This window comes from Ovis canadensis, chromosome 11 (genome assembly GCF_042477335.2).
Source record: "Ovis canadensis isolate MfBH-ARS-UI-01 breed Bighorn chromosome 11, ARS-UI_OviCan_v2, whole genome shotgun sequence".
Taxonomy (NCBI): Eukaryota; Metazoa; Chordata; class Mammalia; order Artiodactyla; family Bovidae; genus Ovis; species Ovis canadensis.
This window is the reverse complement of record NC_091255.1, coordinates 71,131,783-71,159,621: the sequence shown is the minus strand read 5'-3', so window position 1 is coordinate 71,159,621 and position 27,839 is coordinate 71,131,783. Positions and strand designations below refer to the sequence as shown.

At 41.1% G+C, this 27,839-nt stretch overlaps 1 protein-coding gene across 11 annotated transcripts in view; it reads left to right on the top strand.

Moving 5' to 3' along the window:
- Positions 1 to 27,839, top strand: part of HELZ (helicase with zinc finger) — a 146,211-nt gene that overhangs the window by 18,961 nt on the left and 99,411 nt on the right. For all 11 annotated transcript variants that reach the window (XM_069544076.1, XM_069544082.1, XM_069544077.1 and 8 more), the window contains 4 exons: positions 2,334 to 2,561; positions 5,339 to 5,375; positions 22,735 to 22,859; positions 24,801 to 24,857. In XM_069544076.1, the coding sequence (XP_069400177.1) occupies positions 2,352 to 2,561; positions 5,339 to 5,375; positions 22,735 to 22,859; positions 24,801 to 24,857 (429 nt within the window). In that variant the 5' untranslated portion in view covers positions 2,334 to 2,351. The remainder of the gene's footprint in view (positions 1 to 2,333; positions 2,562 to 5,338; positions 5,376 to 22,734; positions 22,860 to 24,800; positions 24,858 to 27,839) is intronic.

Below are 27,839 nucleotides of genomic sequence, written 5' to 3'. Positions count from 1 at the left end.
GATGCCATTGAACATCTTTTCATGTGCTTATTTGCCATCATTATATGTTCTTAGTGGAGTATCTTTTGAAATCTTTTGCCCAGCTTTTCATTGGGCTATTTTCCTACTCTTGAGTTTTGAGAATTCTTGTGTATATTTGGATACAAATCCTTTTTCAGATATTTGCAATTGGTTTTCTCTGCAGTTGCAGTAATTTGCAATTGGTTTTCTCTCAGTCTTTAACTTTGCTTGTCATTCTTTTTCATTCTTTTAATAATAGCATTTTTCAAAGAGCAAAAATGTTTAATTTTGATAAAGTCCATTTCATGCTTTTTTTTTGTATTATACTGAAATGGAAAAAAATTTTTTTAATTTCTATTTTATGAAAGTGGTAAAAAGCAACTTAGTGATGGGAATGTTCTCATAAAGTTGACTTTCGGGGAAGGTGTGAATTTTATCATTTTCTGGAAAAGTGGTGCTAATTAATATATTCCTTAGTTTGGGGACCATCTAGAACTTTTGCTTAACAAAAGGATGCGATTGGTTTAGGTTGGTGAAGGTCTTCACACTTTTTATAAAAAATGGTAATCACTAGCTGGTCACAATGCAGAACTATGTAGGAATTAGTCCTTAAGACTGTTCCAGGGTTAAAGTAGTGATATATTATATTCACAATTGATGCTTTGGGGAGTGTCTTCAGTTTCTGCTCCACTGGAACATCATTAGAACTCACAGTCAGTGTCCTAGCTAAAAGTGTGAGCTACATCAGAATGTCTGGATTTGAATCCTGCCCTTTATGTACATTATAACTGTGGGTGAGCAACTTCACTTCTCTGTGCTTCAATTTCCTTATCTGTAAGTGGGAATGATAATAACACCACCTTGTAAGGTCATTATGAGGAAATGAGATGACACAATATACATTATGTATCTCAGCAGCGTCTGGCACAGCATGCATTCAGCAAATGGCTCTTGCTATTTTATTATTATTGCTGAAATAGCTTTATGATAAAATTATTTAAACAAATGTTTTGGAATATTTTCAATAGTCAAGATACTAAGTCATTTTTCTTCCATTTTTTCTCTTTATACTAGTTATTATTAAAATGCCCACATTTTTCTCTTTATACTTTTTATTATTAATCAGTAATTGTGGCCTAATTGTTAGTAATTATTATGTATATATACACTGTTTTGTAAGAGAACTATCAGTTTATTTTTCGCATCCTGTGAGGTACTAATCAAATATGCACATACACATCAGTTAGCTTCCCGCTGCCTGAAATAGCACCAAAACTGGCTTAGTCCAGAGAGAAATTTGAATTAGGCTCACCTGACTACAAAGTCCAGGCCCAGCAGGCTGGATTCGGGACTCAAGTGAAGTTGTCGGGGCTCAGGTTCTCCTCGTGACTCAGCTCTGCCTTTTCCTGGATGGACTTCAGTTGTTGGCATTGCTTATATAAAAATGACTGCAGCATATCCACCCCCTGTAGCCGCTCAGAGTTTAGATTCAGCGGGAAAGAGCACCAGCCTATTTCCCAGAAGCCTCAGCAAAAGTCTCATGATGTCTCATTGGTTCTTATGGGGTCACATGTCTGACCTTGAGCCAATCAGTCCCTGAGTTTGGGGCTATGAGACTCGGATTGGCCAGTTCTGGTCACATGATACCCCTTGATTTTTTTTTTTCCCCCCTTTCCTTTCCTTTTTTTGGTGGAGCCTCCTCTTCAGGGGCCACGTTTCCTCAGAGCAGGGGAGAGGTAATGACTCAGAGGGGAATCATGGGCTTTTATTACCAGAAAAGGGGGTGGATGGATACTGGGATGGAAACAGCTTAATGTGACAATAAGCTCTTTTTGTAGATCAGAAGGGGATCGTAGGAGTCAGTGGATTTGGATTCGAATTTTGGTTTCTGATTCCAGCTTTTTTGTCTGTGAAGTTTTTTGTATTGGTGGGCAAAAATCCCACACGATACTGACTTTGATTCTCTGTAGCCTTAGTTGCAGAATTATTAGACTGAAAGTTGGAGGTTGCATAGGAAGCATTTCTCCACCTTCTGGTTATAAAAGAAAAGAGGGGCCTTATGGCTTGCTAGGCTTTGTAATACTCAGCATCGTGCTTCATTCATAAATTTGCCTCACTTGTAAATCTGATGCATTGTTGGTAGTGTGGTCCTGAATTGGGAAGTATAGATTTTGTAGCATCATTAGCTGCTGCTCAGCTGTGACTTTGATCAAAAGGCTGGTTGGGAGTAACTGTTCAGATAGATAATTAAGCCAGCTGAGATAGGAATGGGGCTAGAATTTACAATTAATAGGTTTTTGAAACCTCCACTTGCTCTTTCTCCATGTCTTTAGGATTCTTGTCCCTGAGTCATGGAAGACAGAAGAGCTGAGAAGTCATGTGAACAAGCATGTGAGTCGCTGAAGAGGCAGGACTATGAGATGGCCCTCCAGCACTGCACAGAGGCCCTCCTTTCTCTCGGCCAGTACTCCGTGGCTGACTTTACAGGGCCCTGTCCGCTGGAGATAGAGAGCATCAAGATCGAGAGTCTTCTTTATAGAATTGCCTCCTTTTTGCAGCTGGTGAGTAGACACTGTCAATGAGCCAATGGTAAACCATGTTAAATGACCTTTTTCTTTGAGTGGGGACTGTTGGTGGTCGATCCCTCTGCGAATCACCGAATTCTGGGCTGAGGAGCCGTGTGAAGTGGCTAGGGATTGCTGAATATCTTTGATGGCAAGCAACTGTGTTTTTAAGATCTGAAAGTTTTACTGTTGTATAGCATTTTTGACTGTCCGCTCAGTTCAACAAATATTTATTGAGTGCCTACTATGTGGTGGACACTGTCCTAGGTATTTGTTTTATGTTGGTGAAAAAGAGGGATCCCTCCTTCGTAGTACTGTTTCTAGTATTGTGGAGGGGCAGGCAATAAAGAATACGCATTATAAGTAAGTGAACACTTTGGATTGTTAGAAGGTAACAGTTTGCATGAGAAAAGACATAAAATTGAAGGTTTCTAGGGTTAGGGGTAGGGTTGCAATTTTTAAGTTACAGGCAGAGGGAGCTATCAGTACAGACTTGCTCAGGCAGGAGCATGCCCGCTGCATTTGAGGGACAGCCCTGGAGTCCGCAGTGTGGGAGTAAAGCACACCGTGAGGGAGTACGGCGGCGTGGCCAGACCCTGTGGGGTCTCCAGCTCACTGTGAGGTCTGGTTTCTGTTCTGCTTGAGGCAGAGCACTCCTGTGGGATCTTGAGCAGGGCCGTGGCGTGATCTGATATAATAGGAATTATTTGGTCTCTGTTGAGAATAGAGTTTAAAGTGTAAGGGTTAAGAGTAGATGCAACAAGGCTAGTGTGGAAGCTATTAGAATAATCTAGGCCAGAGATTAAAAGATGCTTACTCTTTGGAAGGAAAGTTATGACCAACCTAGACAGCATATTAAAAAGCAGAGACCTTATGTTGTCAACAAAGGTCTGTCTAGTCAAGGCTATGGTTTTTCCAGTGGTCATGTATGGATGTGAGAGCTGGACTGTAAACAAAGCTGAGCACCGAAGAATGGATGCTTTTGAACTGTGGTGTTGCAGAAGACTCTTGAGAGTCCTTTGGACTGCAAGGAGATCCAACCAGTCCATCCTAAAGGAGATCAGTCCTGGGTGTTCATTGGAAGGACTGATGTTGAGGCTGAAACTCCAGTACTTTGGCTACCTCATGCGAAGAGCTGACTCATTTGAAAGACCCTGATGCTGGGAAACATTGAGGGCAGGAGGAGAAGGGGACGACAGAGGGTGAGATGGTTGGATGGCATCACCGACTCAATGGACATGGGTTTGAGTGGACTCCAGGAGTTGGTGATGGACAGGGAGGCCTCGCGTGCTGCGGTTCATGGAGTTGCAAAGAGTCAGACACGACTGAGTGGCTGAACTGAACTGAACTGAGGCCAGAGATGAAGTGGCTTAGATCAAAATGGTAACCATGGAGGTGGTGAGAAGTGGCTTGGTTCTGGCTATAATTTGAAGGTAGAATGAAGCAGATTTCCTAGTGTACGGAAGGCAGAGAGTGAGCGATCTAGAGCAGTCATAGTTCACTTACTTTGACTTTTTCTGTCTGAGCATTTGGAAGAGTGGAGTTGCCTTCCACTGAGATGAGGTTCTGTGGATGGGGAGCAGGTTTTATAGGAAAGAGTTCGTTTTGGACACAATGAGTTTGAGATGACACTTAGATACCCAGCCAGAGATGCGGAGTAAGCAGCTGGATGTGCATGTGTGAAGTCTGGGCTGCAGATGTTACTTTCAGAGCCTGTGGTCTGTGGGTGATAAGAGCCTCAGGCCTGGGTTAGATCACTAGGGAGTGAGTGTAGACAGAGAGGAGGAGATGACTGAGGACTTGGTCTTACGGCACTGGTTTAAGAGTTGGGGAGAAGAAGCAAAGCATCCTGAAGAGCACCCCACGAGGCTAAGGGCAACCATGAGAGCAGGGTGTCCTGGGAGCCAAAGGAGGAGAACCTGTCCAAGTGAGCAGATGTTCAGCATGTCCATTGCTGGAATAGATGGGGAGAATTGAGAATTGACAAAAAATGACAGTGTATCTAAATGGGTGCATGTAAATATATCTGACTGGTGGCAGCCACTGGTGATTTACATGGTGTGGGGAGTGAAAGCTTGATAAAAAAGAGTTTAAGAGAAAGTCAGAAAAAAAAAAAAGAAAGTCAGATGGAAGGGATTTGAGTACATGATACAGACAGTTCTTGAGGAGCTTTGCCCCATTGAAGCACACACTCACACAAAAAGGAATGGAAACTAGTGGGAGAAGTGAAGTCAAGAAAAGGATTTTTTCAGATGAGAGAAATAAGAGCTTGTTTGTTTATAGGACTAAACTGAAAGAAAGCAAAAAATTAATGATGTATGAGAAATAGAAGAGGCTTGCCAGAGTGATGTTCTTGAGTAGGCCATGGAGCATATCTGCTCGGGTGGTAGGCCTGGCTCTACCTGGGACAGGTGGGAGGCAGAGGGGGGGCAGGAAGTAAGCAGCCAGGGTGGTGACCCTCATGGACAGTCTCTGCAGAACAGCCGTTCACTCAGCAGAGTGAGGAGCTGAGAATGAGGATGGGGTAGAGGGTTCTGGTGGCTTGAGGTTAGAGGAGGTGAGAAACAGGGAGTATATGGCTAGGGAAGTATGCGGTGAGGTTTACTTGGAAAGGATTGTGTAATCCTCAGCACATGAGTTAGCCTTGGTCTGTAAGTAGTAAATTTGCAACATTAATGATTAAACTTTGAAACAAAGCTGCAGCCTTTTGATGAAATCTCTGTTTTAAGAGGCCTTGAACTACTTAACTTTATCTTGTATCTTTTGTTTTGCAGAAAAACTATGGGCAAGCTGATGAAGATTGTAGGCATGGTATGTTTAAAAACAAGATTCTCTTCTGCTTTGAAGATTTTGAATTATTTCATTGAGTAATGTTTAAGATTTGATATTTTCATGTACTGATTTCAGTGGTGATTTTAATATGAAAAAAAACCCCACTTTGTGGTGCTGACTAATCTGGGTGGCTCTCCTGGCGTGATGGGTGTGCACGTGAGCACGGTCCCTACTCCCGAGTGGTGGCGTTGCTGCCACTCCTTTGGGAACAGGGATAATGCCCTTTGAAAGTGTGTAAGTATTTTCAGTCAACAGAGAGCTATATTTTAAGAACTATAACACATAACACACATTAGTTAAAATGTTAAGCTTGGATAAGTTGGAAAGCTGGACCTCTTTTCCCCTTCAGTAGAAGATTTTCCTTGGAGAGAAGAGACCTCCTAGGACGCTCGTCGGTGCTTTTTCCTGTTTTCTTGTGGTCAGGAAAGTGGTTAATAAGGGTCTTGCTCTTTGGTGCTCATTGACTAGAAATCCTTCTCTTCGAGATAGCTCCGTTCTCTAGCGTGAGTCTAGGAGTGAGTGGGAGAAGCGTTCAGTGTGCGTTCTCACACACTCTTGGTGAGAGTTTTGCACAGCTCAGTGATTTGGATAATGGAGTGTCTCAGTCATCTAACTGGGGAGGAGGGCCGAGGTGTTTAACGCGAATGAAAGTTCTCTTCCTGTTTGCTCTTTTGTGTCAGGACTTTTCAAAGTGCTGGCTATTTTTGTTGTGAACCTTACAGAACGTAAATCTTACCTACTCCTGTGACATATTGGACACATCGAACCATTCATTGACGATTCAGTGACCTCTCTGTAAACCTTGCTTCATAGAATTGTGCACTTTGGGAGATGACCGGCGTTTGAGAGATACTGAGTACAGTCTTTACTACCTATAGACGTTTAAAAGTTACTAACAAGCCAGATAATAAGTCAGATAACTTAGAAGGGCCCACTACCCATGAGAGGAAGTCGTGCCATTAGTTTGCTGTGTCTCTTCACCTTTCTCTATAGTGAGCACAAATGCTTGTAATACGCTACATACATACGTAGGGTTCTTTCTTTAAAAATTGAAAAGAATTATGTGATCATAACAAAATTGCTTGCTTTCTTCTGTAGCAATATAGATCATGGCTATCTTCCTGAGTTGATGCGTCAGCTCCAGCTCCTGCACCATGTCCATGGTGTAGATAGCCAGCATTTACTCAGCTGTTCCCATGGTGGTGGGCATTCGAGTGGTTCTGGTTTTCTAGTTTGTCACAATTCACCCTGTAATAATCATACATTGTTTCTCACTGCTGCCTTTGTTTCTGTGTGGTAGTCTTAAAAGTTAGATGCCTGGATGAAGGAGTTCTAAAAGTTGAATGTCTGGGTTAAAATATACATATAATTTTAACAGACACTTTTAGATTAGTTTCAAATGCACACATGTTTAAATAGTTCAGAAAAAAATTAATGAAGGAAATACGGCAAAAGATGGCACCCTGAGTTTCAAGAATATGAGTGCTCATGCTATTTCCCCCAGTTTCTCATTCTGTTTTTCATAATTTAGGAAATCATGAAAAGTTCTCATGTCTCATGTCACAGTGTCACATATCAGCAATATGTGAGAATGCCTGTTTCCTATGATCTCACTAACTGGAACCTCTCAGTCTTGACATTGTGACAATCTCATGTGTGAGAAATTACCTCTTTCTTTAATTTTCGCTTCCTTGAGTACTAATGAGGTTGATACTTTTTGTTTGGAGACATACAAAGTCCCAGTAGATTAGATGACTTGTAAGAAGTTGTGGAAGAGTCGGTGCTGTTGGTGCAGGAGCGCGTGGAAGAGTGTCACACTCTTTGCTAATTGCTTTACTTGGCGTTTAAAGGCAGGTGTTATTTTACAACTGCTGGATCAACAGTATAAAAATTTAACCTGGAAACCTTGGAGATGAAGGCTAGGTCTGTTACCTGGATTGTGATCATAGTAACATGAAAGTTTGTGTATGTCCAGACTCGCCAGACTGTACACATCAGTCACATGCAGTTTTTGTGCACTGATTCTGCTTCTGTAATGTGGGCAGAAAACCGCTGTCTCAGATGAGGTTGCAGTGAGGTAAGTGCATGCTTGTGATGGTGGTGGGGGGTACGAAGCAGAACACAGCTTGGTAATATGTTCATACCTTTGACCCACTAATCTCAGTTCTGGGAGACTGTCCCAAGTAAATATTTCAAAAGAAGGAAAAAATTGTCTGTGGAATGGTGTTCACTGCGGTACTGTGTGGAAGAGGGGGAAATTGGTTAGCTTGCAGTAGTGGTTCAATGATTACATTCTATGCATTCCTTGTTACCATTTATGTGATAAGTAAGAACATGGAAATGCTTATTTAATGTAAAGTTGTTCATTTGAAGTAGATTTTGGGAAATATTGTGAAAAGTTTATGTGTATATATTGCTAGTTGTAGAGTTCTGCTTTTATATTATATATAATTTTTTCCTCTTCCCTTTTGGTAACTTTTTTTTTGAAGTATGGTTGATTTACAGTATTACTTTAATTTCAGGTGTACAGCAAGGTTATTTTTATATAAGATAAAATGCCATGGTTAGGCAGTCAGTCAGTAATAAACAACAAGACCCGAGTCTCAGCCTTCGTTAATCATCACACTGGTTTGTGTGCTGGGTGCCGAGCAGCCTCCTCTGCAGGGCCCCAGACCTTGTTTGCATTTGATGTGCTGGGGGATCCCTTGCTGTCAGTATCAGCTTGCAGTCCTTGCAGCTCTCAACAGGCCTCACTGCAGCTACCCTCCCCGCTTCTCCCTCCACTTGCTGCTTCTGACCCTGATTTCACTTTCTCACACAGGGATGGGAAACCCAACAGGCAGTCTTTGTCATGGAGTTAAAAAATGTAAATTCTTTTTCATTATGAAAAACTTACAAGGAGAAACTAAAGGAAATAGTATAATAAGCATTCATATTCTTGAAACTTAGGTTGTCACCTTTTGCCATATTTACTTAATTAATGTTTTGTTTTTTCTATTTAAAAGTAATTATAGATACCATGATATTTATTCCTAAATACTTCAGTATGCATCTGTAATAAATAAGATCATAACTGTATAACCACAGCATTATTATTAACCTAATAAAAGTGACCATAATTCCCTAATATCCAAAACCCAATCCATAGTCAGATTTACCTGGTTGTCCCCAAAATGTGTTGTGTTTTTTTTTTTAATGGCTGATTTTTTTAAGCCAGGAACTACTCAGAGTCATAAGATTTGAAAGTTGGAGTTCTCCTTAAATAAACAGATTCTGAGTGAGGACTCAAGGGCATCTTGAAAATAAACTACACAGACTTTAAGTTCAGAGAGTTTAGTTCTGAGTTTGGTGTTGTGTTCTGGATAGTGAGGATTGTCAAGCCAGTGGCAATGAGTAAGTCTGTTTCATTACCTGAACATAAGCTGTATTTGGCATAACAGGAAAACTTCCATAAAATAAAGATTTTTCCTGTGCTTTTGAAATATTCATCATATAGGAAACTCACATTTTTTACACTAACAAAATAGAATGAGGTAAATGGAGAAAGTGAAATCAAATAGTAGTCTTAGCAGCTGAAAGAGATTTGTGCTGCATGTAATGTGTCAGTCAAACTCACGTCATGATAACAGCAGATATTTTTCATACAGCTGCAAGATCCTTAAACTCTAGCTGAGAGTGTCATTAATTAAGAAAGTAATACAAGCAGGAGTTTGGGGCGTCTGTTGAAATCTATTATGCTAATACTTCCCCTGTGAAGTGATTCTGCAACCAAAAGCCCGCTGGACAGATGCTGACTGCCTGCCCTGGAAAGGCAGATTGATGCGTGATTGATGGAGCCTTCCACGCCTTCCTTTCTAGCTGAAGAGTTTTCATTAAATAGATTTTATGGTAATTAAACATTTTGGGGGAAAAATAGTTAATAAGGGTAATAATATTTATTCAGAATTTTCTCTAGGTCAGACCCTCTGAAATAGTTTAACCACATTGTAATATCATTCCAATTTTACAGGTGATGAGTGAGATTAAGTAACTTGCTTAGGAGCACAGAGACTGTCCAGAACTGGACTGTGGTTTCGAAGTGAAGTCTTTCTGACCTGAAAGGCCGTGCTCCTTCTCTTTTATCTGTCCTAAGCTATAATCTGTATATTCTTTGGAGTTTTATAGACATTATTCTGTTTAGTATAATAAATTTGGGGGAGGAAAGGTATATGGGTATTTTATATTCTAGAAAGGATTAAAAAAAAACTGAGGCTCAGGATGACATTGATAATCATTAGTAGAGTTGGACAAGAATTTGGATCTTCAAGCCAGGTTTTTCTATTGCCAAGACTTTTAAATAGTGGAGCAGTTGCAGTAATATTTCTTATTCTTCAGATCCAGTCGCTGCAGAGTCACTGGACGTTGCAGAGATGGTGCAGAGTGACCCCATGTGCTGTTTCCCCCACTGGTTGCATCTTACGTAACCATGGTACATCTGACGTAACCATAGTACAATCCCAAAGCTAGGAAGTGGGCTTTGGTTCAATGACTATGTGTAATTCTGTGTCATTTTACTGTGTGTGGATTCATGGGACCACCAGCACAATTGAGGTTCAGAACTGTTCCATCATGTAAAGACCTGTTTTTGTGCTACCCTGTATAGTGACACTCATGGTCCTACCTCCCTGTGTAACCCTGGCAACCACTAGTCTGTTCTCCATCTCTGTAATTGTGTCCTTCTGAAAATAACGTACAATAGAACCATATTGTTTGTGACCTTTTTAAAATAACTTTTTCCCCTCTCACCATGTATTTGAGATCCATCCAAGTTTTTGAGTGTATGAATAGTCCATCCGTTTTTATGGCTGAGTAGTATTCCACGGCCCCTTCATTGATCATAGCCTTGTGGTGGTGAAGGGGCTTACGTAACCCAATGAGGCTGTGAGCCACCCAAGACAGGTCATGGTGAAGAGTTGTTACAAAATGTAGTCTACGGAGGAGGAAGTGGCAACCCACTCCAGTATTCTTGCCATGAGAACCCCACAAACAGTATGAAAAGGCAAAAAGATATGACACTGGAAGATGAGCCCCCTAGGTCAAAAAGTTGTCCATTCTGCTACTGGGGAAGAGTGGAGGGCAATTGCTCTAGAAAGAACACAGCAGTTGAGCGAAAGTGGGAATGATGTTCAGTTGTGGATGTGGCTGGTGGTGAAAGTAAAGCTAGATGCTGTAAAGAACAGTATTATATAAGAACCTTGAATGTTAGGTCCATAGATCATTGGACATGGTCAAGCAGGAAGTGGCACCAGTGAATATTGACATCTTAGGAATCAGTGACTAGAATGGATGGGAATGAGTGAATTTATTTCCGAGGACCATTATATCTACTGTGGGCAAGAATCCCATAGAAGAAATGGAGTACCCCTCATAGTCAACAAGAGAGTCTGAAATGCAGTATATTGGGTGCAACCTCAAAAATGACAGAATGGTCTTGATTCTTTTGCAAGGCAAACTATTCAGCATTACAGTGATCCAAGTCTGTGCCCAGCCACTGATGCTGAAAAAGCTGAAGTTGACCAGTTCTATGAAGACCTACCACACTTCTGAGAACTAACACCAAAAGATGTTCTTTTCATCACAGGGAATTGGAATGCAAAAGTAGGAAGTCAGGGGTTACCCAGAATAACAGGCACATTTGCCCTTGGAGTACGGAATAAAGCAGGGCCAACAGAGTTTTGTCAAGAGAACACACTAGTCACACCAAACACCCTTTTCCGACAAGCCAAGAGACAACCCTACACGTGGGCATCACCAGATGGTCAATGCCAAAATCAAATTATGTTCTTTCAAACTGTGGTGGTGAAAAAGACTCTTGAGAGTCCCTTGGACAACAAGGAGATAAAAAGGAAATCAATTCCAAATATCCATTGGATAGACTGATGGTGAAGCTAAAGCTCCAATATTTTGGCCACCTACTGCAAAGAGTTGACTCTTTGGAAAGACCCTGATGCTTGGAAAGCTTGAAGGCAAAAGGAGAAGGGGACAGTAGAGGATGAGATAGTTCATCACTGACTCAATGGACATGAATTTGAGCAAACTCTGGGAGGTAGTGGAGGACAGAGGAGCCTGGTGTATTGCAGTTCATGGGGTCACAAAGACTGAGACACGACTTAGTGACTGAAAACAATAACAACGTGTTCCACAGCGTGGCCGCACCACAGTCGGGTCTCCAGCAGGAACCTAAGGCTTTGTGGAGTAGGATCTCCACTGTCACTCTTCATTTGCCCTTAATGCCTATCAACTATTTTAAGTAAAGTTCTTATATTTAAGTTGATAGGGATTAGAAAGTTAAATTATAAAATGCTAATTTTGGAATAGAATGAAAATCAGGAAGGTGAGTGAATATTTAGTATTTGAATTAAGTTTGAGGACTGTTATCTTTCAAGTGTGCAGACTCCCTTTTTCCTATGTGTAGATGTTTGAGAAAGCAATAGTCTTTGAACTTAGGTCCTCTGAACTCCATTGGAAGAGGCTTATCGTGGTCATATGACTGTTCTGTGCCTTTTCTCATTTATGCTGAATGTCAGTTACAGTCAGAAGTGACATTACACGTTTATTCCATGTTGTTTTTCACTCATGGGATAAACACTAGCATTACTTTTATATTAGCTGAAATTATACATAAAAAAGAGATTTAAAATGAGTGGTAGCTTGCCCTTTAAAAATTTCAATTGAAACTATGCCAGAAGAGGGCGCTGAAGTCAAGATGGCTGTGAACACCTGAGCACAGCGCTCTCCCCCAGGGCCAGGTCAGTGGAAGAGCAGCAAAACATGGGTGTTCCTCCTCAGCAAGCGAATCAGCCAGGGAGACAGTGAAGCGAGGGAGGGTCTTAGCACAGAACTCCCCACAGTCAGGGTTTCTTCCGAGTGCTTGACAGTGGAGATGGCAAGATGGTGGCTTTTGACATTGAAATGAAGGCTGTGAAAGAGTTTCAGATTAAAAAAAAATACAGTTAGATTGATCTTTTTAAGTTGAAAAAGCTTCTTCCAGTTTTTGAATAGTTAACACAGATGAACTTTCCGGTAACTATATAGCAGATGCATCGTGGAAATTAGAATTCTTTTTGAAGAGAAGGTTGAAGTCTCTGCAAGCAGCGTATTCTCTCTCTCTTTCTAATGCACACACAGTATGACAGGTACTTTTGCAAATACTGTTTTAACAGTGCCTTATGTGGAAAGTTAATTCAAGCATGTAGATGAAATAAAAACCTTTTATGATATGCTGGTGAATGAAGTTTCAGGTTTGTTTCTATGATTATGTGTGTTGTTAGCTTTTTACTGTGTATAATTTTATATTTGTATAGTGATGAGGAAGTTGAGGTATATTCATTGTGCGTCTCTTGCTCCTTGGAAGAAAAGTTATGACCAACCTAGACAGCATATTAAAAAACAGAGACATTACTTTGCCAACAAAGTTCCATCTAGTCAAAGCTATAGTTTTTCCAGTAGTCATGTATGGATGTGAGGCTTGGACTGTAAAGAAAGCTGAGTGCCCAAGAATTGATGCTTTTGAACTGTGGTGTTGAAGAAGACTCTTGAGAGTTCCTTGGACTGCCAGGGAGATCCAACCAGTCCATCCTAAAGCAAATCAGTCCTGAATATTCATTAGAAGGACTGATGCTGAAGCTGAAATTCCAGAACTTTGGCCACCTGATCGGAAGAATTGACTCACTGGAAAAGACCCTGATGCTGGGAAAGATTGCAGGTGGGAGGAGAAGGGGACGACAGAGGATAAGATCGATGGATGGCATCACCAACTCAATGGACATGAGTTTGAGCAAGCTCCAGGAGTTGGTGATGGGCAGGGAGGCCTGGCTTGTTGCAGTCCATTCGGTTGCAAAGAGTTGGACGTGACCGAGCGACTGAACTGAACTGAACTGAAGTTGTTTCAGTAATGTCCAGCTCTTTGTAACCCCATGGACTGCAGCCCACCAGGCTCCTCTGTCCATGGGATTCTCTAGGCAAGAACACTGCGGTGCGTCGCCATGCTCTGCTCCAGGGGATCTTCTCAACCCAGGGGTTGAACCCCCTTGCTTCTCCTGCTTTGGCAGGCGGGTTCTTAACCACTCGTGCCACCTAGAAAGCCCCATCTTACTGAATTAGCTCTAAAATTTAAGCTGGAACACTGAAAATAAGCCAGGAGAAATAACCTGCTTTTCTATAGTATGAAAACATCCAGAAGAAAGTAGTCCCAAGAGCCTTTACACTGAACTACAGTTGAAGGAAAGTGTACTTTCAAGAGTATACAATAAGATCTCAGCTTTAAAGTGTACTGTATACGCAAGGGGTGGTGAAAGAGATAACAAAGATTGTTGTGACTGGGTTGAAGGACCAAGTACTGACACAGTAAGAGCAAGGTAGCAGGGATGTGGGGACAAAAAGAGAAAGCGAGAGAATGAGAGGAAGTATATTATAGAATGGAACCCTAGGGGGAAACACTTAGAAGAGGTCGAATGGTCCCAAGCATTGAATTTTTTTACGGCCTTTCATTTTCCAAAAGCATTTTATTAAGGAAATATTTTATCTGCAAAAGACTTTGGTAGGAAGGACATAAAGTTTCGCTAAAGCTGCAGCCCACATGCCTTAAAGTATTATGTATTACAGTTGGAAAAAAAGAGAGAGCAAGGGTAAGAAGGGTAGAGACAGGAGAAGGATAGTGGGAAAAAAAAGACTGGTAACATGGACACTGGTGAGAGATCTGCCACAGAACTGTTATTTTGATTTATGTCATGTTTTCTGATACTTGTTATAAATGGACATTTTGAGGTGACTTAAGTCTTCCACCATTTGGAGTCTGTTTATATACTCCTCCCCCATCCCTAGGATGTATTCAGCTACAAGTTTATGGCCAGAGATTAAATGGCTGATATTTAGGAAAGAATTTATTTATAAATTACAAATTCTTAATGTATTTATTCAATGGATCTATTTTTATTTATTTTAAATTGGAGGATAATTGCTTCACAGTGTTGTACTCATTTCTGCCATACAATAACATGAATCGGCCATAAGGATATATGTATCCCCTTCCTCTTGAGCCCCCCCCCCCACCTTAGTTTTGATCCAGTCCCTGATGTTTGTTTTGGGGAACGTGATCATGTCCAAGTGGTGAGCAACTTCATTTGGTTAGTGACTCAGAGACTTAGTTTAGTGATGATTCAAAAGTTTCTTTTGAGAATATTGGAAAAATACCACCTTGATTACGCTATGGTCTTCAGTACAAGATTTTAGAAATAACTAGGGACTTGATAAGAGAAATCATGTAAAATGGTCGTGTTACTGAAAAAATGCAGACTAATACTCAGCACTTACTGAACTTTAGACTTGTTGTGAGTGATCTTACTCGTGGCGGGCAGTGCTTTGCAGGCAAGGGGGATTGGACTTCAGTTGTTTGTCCTCTCTTTTTGGTGGCCGGGGGCTGCCTTACAGAGACTGCTTTGGTCAAAGCAGTTGAATGAATGCATGCGTGGATGTCATTCAGTTGTGTCCAACTCTTTGTGACCCCATGGGCTGCAGCCTGCCAGGCTTCTCTGTCCATGGGGATTTTCCAGGCAAGAATACTGGAGTGGGTTGCCATGCCCTCATGGACTGCAGCCTGCCAGGCTCCTCTGTCCATGGGAGTCTCCAGGCAAAAATACTGGAGTGGGTTGCCATGCCCTCCTCCAGGGGATCTTCCCATCAGGGATTGAACCCAGGTCTCCTGCATTGTAGGCGGATTCTTTACTATCTGAGCCACCAGGTAAGCCCAAGAATACTGGAGTGGGTAGCCTATTCCTTCTCCAGAGGATCTTTTCAACCCAGGAATCGAACCAGGTTCTCCTGCATTGCAGGTGGATTCTTTACCAGCTGAGCTACCAGGGAAGCCAAGTTGAATGAATGAATATTCCTTTAATATTACTCATTTTCTGGTCCAGAACATTCCAAGTAAGAGATATTTTAGGTCTTAGCAAATCTTACAAAAACTTAAGAATGAAAAGGGATAGAGCCTTGAATTTCACATCACAGCTAAGGTGCAGGAAGGAGTTCTGTGCTCACAAAGTTCCACAGATAGCTGGTGGGGAGAGAATTTATTTGTAAGGAAACATAACTTTTTTACAGTTGCCCAAGATTAGACTATGTTTGGCAGGTTCAATAAATGAGGCAGATTTTATTATACACTAGGCCATACTTTGTATTGTTTCAGGCTTTTTCAAAATGTTAAAGATAATACAGTACCAGAGAGGCAGCATTGCAATTTGATTGTGTCGTATGACACAACAGCAGGGTAGCTTTTTACCTAGAGTCGTTGACTGTTTCTTTGCCACAGTTCTTCATGTGGGGTCCTACAAGGCATAAACTGAATCGCACTTAAAGACAACAGTTAGAAGGAAGTGCATCAGCAGTGTTTCTTGTCTGAAAGGTTTAGAGAGAGGAAAAGGAAAAGAATGATATGGAGACATTCAAATACCGAGAGAGTGGCAGAACTTTTGTAAAATAAAATTCAGCTAATACCTTGTACAAACCAAAGACCTTTGAAAAGTGTTTGTAAAATATGTTGTTTAATGCTTTTTAAACAAAGTGACATACTCATCTGAGACTGAAATATTCTTAAAAAATTTTTTTCATTTCCCTGAAACATTCCTCAGCTCTTGATAACTAGTTTCTTAATATCCCAGCTACTCAAAAGGAGCTCAGATGTTTCCTCAAGTTTTTGATGCTATTTTATAATTTTTAGAGGGTTAGGGAACATCTAGGGAACTCTTATGAGGGGATTGTGCTAGCTATTTCATATAGTCAGTCTTTACCACAGCCTCGTTAGGGAGCTGTGGTCACCTCCGTCCTCCAGGGAAGGGAGCATGCTTGGAGAGTGTGAATGATCCAGACTTTGGCGGGACTGTTGGTTCCTTTAAGGCGCTTTCCTGGCTTTCTGTCATTTGATTCTTGCAGCACAGTTTTCGTGTTTCAGTTCCATAAATGACCGTGCTGAGGGCCAGAGAGAGAAGATGACCTGCCAAAGGTCACATTTGAATAGTTTCAGGAATAGTAAGATCAGAGGGAGATGTGGGCTTACTGTGGAATTTTCTAAGGTGCTCAAGACATTCTCAAGGATATGTTACTCATGTATTGGAATTGTCAGTTGAGCACATGAGTGATCTGTAACATGGATGGAGTGAGAGCAAGTTGGTCTAAACTAAAAGTAATTGAACAAAACCTTCTTGAATATAGAGACTACAACTTTCAAATCAGTTGCAGTTGCAAAAATCAGTTTTTAGTAGAACTGATGCAGTACAGTGAAACCCAACATTCAAAAAAATAAGATCATGGCATCTTGTCCCATCACTTCATGGCAAATAGATGGGAAAAAAATGGAAGCAGGGGTAGACTTTATTTTCTTGGGAAAAATCACTATGGATTGTAACTGCAGCCTGAAATTATAAGATGCCTGCTCCTTGGAAGAAAAGCTATGACAAACCTAGACAGTGTATTGAAAAGCAGACATCACTTTGCCAACAAAGGTCTGTATAGTCTAAGGTATGGTTTTTCCAATAGTCATGCATGAATGTTGCCCCATAAAGAAGGCTGAGTGCTGAAGAATTGATGCTTTCAAACTGTGGTGCTGGAAAAGACTCTTTAGAGTCCCTTGGACAGCAAGGTGATCGATCCTAGTCAGTCCTAAAGAAAATCAGCACTGAATGTTCATTGGAAGGACTGATGCTGAAGCTGAAGTTTTCATACTTTGGTGACCTGATGCGAAGAGCTGACTCATTGGAAAAGACCCTGATGCTGGGAAAGATTGAGGACAGGAGAAGAAGGGGGTGACAGAGATGATGGCATCTCTGACTCAGTGGACATGAGTTTGAGCAAACTCTGAGAGACAGTAAAGGACAGGGAAGGCTGGTGTGCTGCTGTCCACTGGGTTGAAAAGAGTTGGACATGACTGAGCGACTGAACAACAACGAGGGATGAGGGAGGATGCTGCATGATGATCAAGGGATCAGCTGAAGAGGATACAACAGTTGTACATATTTGCGGACCCAGCATAGGAGCATCTCAACACGAGAGGCAAATGCTAAGTCATAAAGAGGGAACTGAAGTGACGCAGTAACAGTGCGGGGCGCCAGCACTGCCTTACGCCAGTGGACAGATCGTCCACACGGAAAATTAATACAGAAATACAGGTCCTAAATGACCCATTGGGCCAAATAGGCGTAATTGATGTTTATAGTATAAATATACTAAAACATCCACCCTAAAACTTCGGAATATACTTTCTTCTCAAGTGCACATGGAACATTCTCCAGGATAGAGCACATCTTGGGTCACAAATGAAACCTTGGTAAACTTAAGAAACTTGAAATCATGTTAGGTCACATGTGATATGTTGCACCAGTTCTTCAGCACTCAGCCTTCTTTATGGTGCAGTCATATCTGACGACAGTACTATGAGATTAGGAATCGATTATAGGAAGAAAAATTGTGAAAAATGGAAACACATGGACGCTACATAGCACGCTACATCATAACCGAGAGATCACTGGAGAGATCCAAGAAGAAACAAAACGAACGTCCAGAAACAAAGACAATGAAAATATGGCGGCCCAGAACCTATGCGGTCCACCAAAAGCGGTTCTAAGAGGGGAGCTTACGGCTGTGCAGCCCCACCCCAGGGAACAGGCGATTTCAGATAGGCAGCCTAGCCTACACCCAAAGCAACCAGACTCAACAAAAAACCCCAGAGTTAGTGGGAGAAAAGAAATCATAAAAATCAGAGCAGAAATAACAGAAATAGAAACCAAAAAAAAACAATAGAAAAGATCAGTGACACTAAAAGCTGATTTTTTTGAGAAAGATTAACAAAATGCCTAAACCTTTAGCCAGACTCATTATGAGCAAAGAGGGGAGCACTCAAGTTAGAAGTGAAAAAGAAAAAGTTACAACTGACACCACAGAAATACAAAGGCTCATAAAGACTACTACAAGCAACTATATGCCAAGAAAATGGAAAACCTGGAAGAAATGGACAAATTCTTAGAAAGCAAGCAACCCAATCAAAAAATGGCTGTAAGACCTAAATATACATTTCTCAGAGAAGACATACAGACTACCAAAAAACACATGAAAAGATGCTCAACACCACTAATTTTTAGAGAAATGCAAATAAAAACTGCAATGAGGTATCACCTCACACAGGTCTGAATGGCCACCATCCAAAAAAAATCACTGCAGATGGTGACTGCAGCCATGAAATTAAAAGACTCTTACTCCTTGGAAGAAAAGTTATGACCAACCTAGACAGTATATTCAAAAGCAGAGACATTACTTTGCCGACTAAGGTCCGTCTAGTCAAGGCTATGCTTTTTCCTGTGGTCATGTATGGATGTGAGAGTTGGACTGTGAAGAAGGCTGAGTGCCGAAGAATTGATTCTTTTGAACTGTGGTGTTGGAGAAGACTCTTGAGAGTCCCTTGGACTGCAAGGATATCCAACCAGTCCATTCTGAAGGAGATCAACCCTGGGATTTCTTTGGAGGGAATGATGCTAAAGATGAAACTCCAGTACTTTGGCCACCTCATGCGAAGAGCTGACTCATTGGAAAAGACTGTGATGCTGGGAGGGATTGGGGGCAGGAGGAGAAGGGGACGACCGAGGATGAGATGGCTGGATGACATCACGGACTCGATGGACGTGAGTCTGAGTGAATTCCAGGAGATGGTGATGGACAGGGAGGCCTGGCGTGCTGCGATTCATGGGGTCGCAGAGAGTCGGACATGACTGAGCGACTGAACTGAACTGAAATGCTGGAGAGAGCGTGGAGAAAAGGGAACCCCCTTACACTGTTGGTGGGACTGTGAGTTGGTGCAGCCACTATGAAGAACAGTGTGCAGGCTCCTTAAAAAACTAAAAGCAGAATGGCCATATGACTGAGCATATGCCCCGTGAAAAGCATAATTCAAAAATTACATGGACCCCAGTGTGTATTTCAGCTCTATTTACGGTAGCCGGGACATGGAACAACGTAAATCAACAGAGGAATGGATATATGGTACATATTACAATGGAGTATTTGTTGTTTAGTTGCCAGGTTGTGTCCCGACTCTTTGCAGTCCCATAGTTTATAGCTTGCCAGGCTTCTCTGTCCATGGGATTTCCCAGGCAAGAATACTGGAATGGGTTGCCATTTCCTTCTCCAGGAGATCTTCCCAACCCATGGATCAAATCGGTATCTCCTGTATTGGCAGGCAAGTTCTTTACCACTGAGCTATGAAGGAAGCCCACAAATGAAATATTCAGTTCAGTTCAGTCGCTCAGTCGTGTCGGACTCTTTGTGACCCCATGAATCGCAGCACGCCAGGCCTCCCTGTCCATCACCAACTCCCGGAGTTCACCCAAACTCATGTCCATCAAGTCGGTGATGCCATCCAGCCATCTCACCCTCTATCATCCCCTTCTCCTCCCAGCATCTGCCCCCAGTCCCTCCCAGCATCAGAGTGTTTTCCAATGAGTCAACTCTTCTCATAAGGTGGCCAGAGTATTGGAGTTTCAGCTTTAGCATCAGTCCTTCCAAAGAACACCCAGGACTGATCTCCTTTAGAATGGACTGGTTGGATCTCCTTGCAGTCCAAGGGACTCCCAAGAGTCTTCAACACCACAGTTCAAAAGCATCAATTCTTAGGCGCTCAGCTTTCTTCACAGTCCAACTCTCTCATCGATACATGACCACTGGAAAAACCATAGCCTTGACTAGACAGACCTTTGTTGGCAAAGTAATGTCTCTGCTTTTGAATATACTATCTAGGTTGGTCATAACTTTCCTTCCAAGGAGTAAGCGTCTTTTAATTTCATGGCTGCAGCCACCATCTGCAGTGATTTTGGAGCCCCCCCCCCAAATAAAGTCTGACACTGTTTCCCCTGTTTCCCCATCTATTTGCCGTGAAGTGGTGGGACCAGATGCCATGGTCTTCGTTTTCTGAATGTTGAGCTTTAAGCCAACTGTTTCACTCTCCTCTTTCACTTTCATCAAGAGGCTTTTTAGTTCCTCTTCACTTTCTGCCGTAAGGGTGGTGTCATCTGCATATCTGAGGTTATTGATAGTTCTCCCGGCAATCTTGATTCCAGCTTGTGCTTCATCCAGCCCAGAGTTTCTCATGGTGTACTCTGCATATAAGTTAAATAAGCAGGGTGACAATATACAGCCTTGATGTACTCCTTTTCCTATTTGGAACCAGTCTGTTGTTCCATGTCCAGTTCTAACTGTTGCTTCCTGACCTGCACATAGCTTTCTCAAGAGGTAGGTCAGGTGGTCTGGTATTCCCATCTCTTTCAGAATTTTCCACAGTTTATCATGATCCACGCAGTCAAAGGCTTTGGCATAGTCAATAAAGTAGAAATAGATGTCTTTCTGGAACTCTTCCTTTTTCCATGATCCAACAGATGTTGGCAATTTGATCTCTGGTTCCTCTGCCTTTTCTAAAACCAGCTTGAACATCTGGAAGTTCACGGTTCACATATTGCTGAAGCCTGGCTTGGAGAATTTTGAGCATTACTTTGCTAGCGTGTGAGATGAGTGCAATTGTGCAGTATTGGAATGAAAACTGACCTTTTCCAGTCCTGTGGCCACTGCTGAGTTTTCCAAATTTGCTGGCATATTGAGTGCAGCACTTTTCACAGCATCATCTTCCAGGATTTGAAATAGCTCAACTGGAATTCCGTCACCTCCACTAGCTTTGTTTGTAGTGATGCTTTCTAAGGCCCACTTGACTTCACATTCCAGGATGTCTGTCTCCAGGTGAGTGATCACACCATTGTGATTATCTTGGTCGTGAAGATCTTTTTTGTAAAGTTCTTCTGTGTATTCTTGCCATCTCTTCTTAATATCTTCTGCTTCTGTTAGGTCCATACCATTTCTGTCCTTTATCGAGCCCATCTTTGCATGAAATGTTCTGTTAGTATCTCTAATTTTCTTGAAGAGATCTCTAGTCTTTCCCATTCTGTTCTTTTCCTCTATTTCTTTGCATTGATTGTTGAGGAAGGCTTTCTTATCTCTCCCTGCTATTCTTTGGAACTCTGCATTCACAGGCTTATATCTTTCCTTTTCTCCTTTGCTTTTGGCTTCTCTTCTTTTCACAGCTATTTGTAAGGCCTCCCCAGACAGCCATTTTGCTTTTTTGCATTTCTTTTCCATGGGGATGGTTTTTATCCCTGTCTCCTGTACAGTGTCACAAACCTCCGTCCATAGTTCATCAGGCACTGTATCTATCAGATCTAGGCCCTTAAATCTATTTCTCACTTCCACTGTATAATCATAAGGGATTTGATTTAGGTCATACCTGAATGGACTAGTGGTTTTCCCTACTTTCTTCAATTTCAGTCTGAATTTGGCAGTAAGGAGTTCATGATCTGAGCCACAGTCAGCTCCCAGTCTTGTTTTTTCTGACTGTATAGAGCTTCTCCATCTTTGGCTGCAAAGAATGTAATCAATCTGATTTCGGTGTTAACCATCTGGTGATGTCCATGTGTAGATTCTTCTCTTGTGTTGTTGGAAGAGGGTGTTTGCCATGACCAGTGCGTTCTCTTGGCAAAACTCTTGTTAGCCTTTGCCCTGCTTCATTCCGCATTCCAAGGCCAAATTTGCCTGTTACCCCAGGTGTTTCTTGACTTCCTACTTTTGCATTCCAGTCCCCTTTAGTGAAAAGAACATCTTTTTTGGGTGTTAGTCCTAAAAATGAAACATACTCAGCCATAAAAAGGAACAAAACCATGTCATTTGTAGAGATGTGGATGGACCTCGTGTTTTTCAATACAGAGGGAAGTAAGTCAGAAAGAGAAAATACATGTTAACACATATTTGTGGAATCTAGAAAAATGGTAAAAATGATCTCATTGCAAAACAGAAATAAAGGTACAGAGGTAGAAAACAAATGTAATGGATACCAGGAGGGAAAAGGAGGGGATGAACTGAAAGAGTGGGATTTGCCGTATACACTACCATGTATAAAACAGGCAACTAACGAGAACCTGCTCTACAGCGCAGGAGACTGCTGGGTGCTCTGTGGTGACCTACATGGGAAGGAAATCCAAAAACCGGATATATGTTGATGTCTGGCTGGTTTACTTCGCTGTAGAGCAGAAACTGACTCAGCGGAGTAAAGTAACCACAGTCCAGTTTAAAAAAAATAAGTCATGCCTAGGACAGCGTGCTGACAATGAAGTTGAGAAGGATGTGTTTCGACTGCCGCGCGGTTAATGCTGGCTGTTTCTCCAGGACAGTGGGATGTGTTTCGACTGCCGCGCGGTTAATGCTGGCTCTTTCTCCACGACAGTGCTGGGAGGAGGACTGGCCGAGGGGGATGGCGCCTTCCAGGCGGTGCTCTGCTGCATGCAGCTGGAAGGGAAGCTCCAGCCTGTGACCCGCATTCTCGCCAAGTCGCTGACGGGAGAGTCCCTGGTATGTTGGCTGGTTCAAATTTGAATGTCCGAAAATGTATTCACCCACTGGACTTCTTAGGTGTATGCCTGCGTCCTGTAGGTCCTGCCGGAAATCAAAGTCTATGAGTAGCTACTTACTTCTTTTCAACATACTCCTATTTAAACATTGGATTCTTTTATTAATGTAGTTTGTGATTAAGAGATAATTTTTAAAACTTTGGAAGTATAGAATAACTGATTTTCTTTAAAGGTATAATTTAACAGAACCTGAAGGTATTTTTGAGTTTTAGAATGCTTCTGTGGATGTATGATCTTATATGTTTCTTTAATTTAGTCATTTATTGTATAAAATGCTTAAATTTATCTAAACAAAGTAATAATTACTTTTCTTTCTGACGATGTTCATATTCATGGCTGCTCTGATGAAGTTATCTCATTCTATTCAGACCTTGGGATAAATTTTTGTATGCGCTATTAAATTTTCTAGAGTTTTTATTTGTTTTTGGATGACTTAATGGAAAGACTTCCTTTTTTGAACTTTAGAGTTGGCAATCTATAGAAATTGGAAGAAAAGATATGTTATGACTTTTTTTCACCAGTTGGTAACTGTTACAAAACTGATACTTTTTGAGTCATAATGAAATATGGTGAAAGTAAAAAAAAACACATATGTATACTTTGTTATACAGCTTGAGTTCTCTATACTTCTGAATTATCATAAACTGTGGAAAACAAAGAGCAAAGTTGTGTTTTCACTGCAAATAAATATATACATGGTGAAAAAGAAGGAAATCAGGAAAGTACTTTGTATATTGTTGAGTGTAATATAATGACCCATCTCGGAGGGTAATTTAGTTATTTTCTAAGGAATTATTGTGCAGTGAATTATTTAATTGGTTTAATAGTATCTTTTTATTTTACCATCTTAACAAATGAATATAAAAGCTAAGGTATCTTATTAATATAGCAAAATTGTATGGGTCAGTTCAGTCGCTCAGTTGTGTCTGACTCTTTGCAACCCCATGAATCACAGCACACCAGGCCTCCCTGTCCATCACCAACTCCTGGAGTTCACCCAAACTCATGTCCATCGAGTCGGTGATGCCATCCAACCGTCTCATCCTCTGTCGTCCCCTTCTCCTCCTGCCCCCAGTCCCTCCCAGCATCAAGATCTTTTCCAGTGAGTCAACTCTTCCCATGAGGTGGCCAAAGTATTGGAGTTTCAGCTTCAGCATCAGTCCTTCCGATGAACACCCAGGACTGATCTCCTTTAGAATGGACTGGTTGGATCTCCTTGCAGTCCAAGGGACTCTCAAGAGTCTTGTATGGGTATTGAGTTCTAAATTGGTGATAAAGAATATTTCTCTTCTTTATTGTTTAGATAATTCTATCTTTAAGGATCTTTTCTATTTAAATTGAGCATATTACACTGTTTTACCTGTTGGATTTTTAAATTTAAAATTAAGAAGCAGTTTGCTTTCAAATCTCAAGTGAAATGTGAATTTCTCAAGAGCTAATGTTTTGTTTTCCTTCAACAGCTTTAATGAACCGTCTTTAGGTAGGGTGACCATTGTATGTGGATCTAAATCTCAAGTGACCGAGCTCACCTGTTTGGTTTAGGAAAAGGAGTTTTAAAAAGTTAAAGTTTATTTTTCTTTTTGCTTATCCTACTTTGAGTGATACTCATTGTGAACATGTTATTGAATTAATCTTAAATTCTTACAAGTTGAATCCAGTGTTTTAGGGCATACTGTATATTTTAAAGATGTTCTGTTCGTCTTTTTAACTTCCCACACAGAAGGTTGGCTTTGTTATCACCGCTAATAGTAATGAGGAGAGGAGAGGAGCATAGCACTGGTTTTCTTTTTATGGGTAAACCTTAAAAATAGCCAAAGAGTCAAGTTCAGAGTGAAAAACTAATATGCTGCTTGGTTTCCCCCTTTTTCATTTGCCCTTTCAGAATGGGATGGTAACAAAAGATTTGACAAGGCTAAAAACACTTCTCACAGAAACAGAGGTAAGACTATTTCAGCCAATCTCTTTGGGCAGAGTCTGACTTATTCTGAACGGCACGTGTTCGGTATTAAGATGTGGATGCTCACTGGGCATCAGAGGCTTTAGCGGTGGGCGGGGAAGCTGTCAGACTTTCTGTAGCCGAGCTTGCTCCCATCCTAGGAGCTGTGCTTCCTCTCAAGGTGCTTGTGCATCCCAGGCCTTCTGTTTTGTCCCTGATTCTTTTTAGCTGTCTCTGTCCAATAAATGGAAAGGTGACTGGGAAATTTCGGTTTTTAACTACATCTGGCTATTAGAAAATATTTTCTAAGTAACTAATAAAAGTCTGTGATGTTTTTATGGAATGAGTTTAGGTGATGGAAATAATGTGTAACAGGGTAAATGGTGAACAAAAATATGCTCTGGTGATGAGCTGAAGGCCAGGGACATCAGGGTGTGTAAAAGGCCCGTGGATTTGAAAGTCTCAAACTCCTGTTCTCATAAAGTCATGTGAATGTATTTTTACTTAGCTGTCTCATTTTATTTTTTGTCTTATTTTTAAAATAGCTGTTTTGGTCAGCTTTTATCATAAATGGAAATCCATGTAAACTGACTGACTGATTGGCTTATTTATTTAAAAACTGGCACCTACTGTATGCTAGGTATTATGCTTGGTGCTGTGGGTTCAGCCCTGAACGAGATACTCGTGGTCCTTGTCCTTGGGGAGGTTAGAGTCTTGGGGAGGACATAGACAATAAACTAATTAATTAAACACAGGCACAGGTGTAATTCACATTGAGGTACATGGGATGAGCTTTCTGTGATGGAAAAATAACTGGAATGGTAGTGAGGGGATGAGACACTTAAGCTCAGTTGAGAATTAAGAAAGTGCTGTGTCCTGGAGAGTGAGGTGAAGGGTGTTCCCGTCAGGCCGAGATGATGAGAAGAGCACCCAGGTGTAAACCTTGACCTCCTGTAGGTTACATTCACACTTCAAATCTCATAATGCATTACAGTTCATAGCAACAAATAAGTATGCAGAGAAGACAGTCATCTTGAGTTACATAAGCTGGATAAAGGTACTGTTTTGCTACAATTCAATAGGCTTTTAAAATATATTATTTTTTTAGTCTTATTATGAATTAACTGAAAATCAAAAAGCTCTAACTTCAGAGCCATTTCCCTCTGGTATTTATGTGGTCTTTATAATTTCTAAGAAGTAAAAGAAGACAATTATAAATGTTTTAGACTTTTAAAATGGAAACATAAAATAAGATGATTTTTGTTTTAAGATTCTTGGCCTTGTTCTCCTCTCTTATCACCTTGATTGAATTAGCAGCTTTACATCTGATAATCATGCACAAATATATGTAGAGTTTTATTTTTGATATTTATAATCCTTTTCTGTATAAGTTCACAAATATCATTTGACTCTCATTTTGTTACCGTACTTTTGGAATAAGTGACTTAAGTTTTGTTTATAATTTCTGTGTAACCAGAGTAGTAGTATTTTTGGTTAGTGAACTGGTACTAATAAAAAAATCCATCCAGAAAAAGCTAACAGACAGTGTTACTCTTATTTATAATTACACTTGATGTACTTAAAAATAGCAACAATTTGTTATTTAAAGATTGGGCTAAGCTGATATCTAACCTGTAAGTGCTAGTGGATTGGAATAAAGACCTGAAACTAAAGGCTGACTAATGAAAACAGAGAGACAATACATATTCTTCAGAGAAATTTCAATTCCAAATCAATATTTGATTATAAGAATTCTAGCAGTGTGAAATGTGTCTGCTTTCCCTGAAGGTCTCAGTAAAGACCTTATTGATGCTGCCTTTCTGTCTTGGGGTCTGAGCATATAAAAAGGGTGTTTTAAAATATACAATACGTTGGAACCTAAAAGCCACAGTGGCCAATTTTCTTATTCTTACCAGCTCTTCTGATGAGGGTGGGCAGTTCACCAGCACCCCTGCCTCCCCGCCCCCCTGCCCACGCTGAGAGCTACAGTGTCAGCACAGACGTACCTGCCGCTGCAGACTGTCGTAGGTGCAGACTCAGAAGTGCACCGTGTGTCTTTCCCTTTTAGCAGCTGCAGATGCTTTAAGCTTTATTTCATCACTAAAACACCTTCCCCCATTTTCTCTTGCATATTTGGTAAATTTATTTTGATAAATTTTTTTAGAGGAGATACTTTCAATTCATGCTTGAAGTGAATTTTTAGCTCTTATATTTATAAATTCTGTGTAATTGGAATCATATTTTAAGGGCTAGTGTGGGACTATACCATTTAGATCTTGCTTATAGAATTTTAAAGGATCATTTAATACGTATTTTTGGTGGGTATAGAGTCTTCATAATGTGCCAAGGTCTAGCCCCGGTGGATCCAGGGAATTCAAAGGGGAGACAGTGTAGGCGAGGAAAAACTTATTTATTTAGAAATATAAAAGAAATTAAGAAGAAACACTATAGTAGGAAAATTTAGTGGAGAAAAGAAGCTGAGTAACTTGGTTTACGGGGAAAGCCAATAAAACTTCAGGACAAGAAGTTTGCACCGTGGGTGTTAGGCCACCAGTGCTCCTTTGAATAGCGGAGGGTGCCCCGCCTTGGGCTCCCTCTCTCACGGGGCGGGACTTAAAAGCCAGGGCAAGTTAGTAGACTTGGCGAGCCTCCCCGCTCCAGATGGGAATTCAGCCAGAAAAGGAGAGGGAGGGAGAGGGAGAGAGAGAGAGAGAGAGATGGGGGAAACCAGATTTCCAAGAAAGTAGTTCGAGAGACTAGTCCGAGAAACTGGTCCATCCCTTATTGTTCAGAAGGCCTTTTATACTTTTGATTGTACATAGAGATCAATGGATAATACAAAATTATGCAGTGTCAACCACCCTGACTCTTATTGAGACCAGGCTTTCTCTGTGCATACCTAGTTGTATACATAAGTCTTAGGTGATTTACATCATCTTCTGGCCAGAAGGCCAATTAACATTTTATGGCCCTTTTCTGATAAGG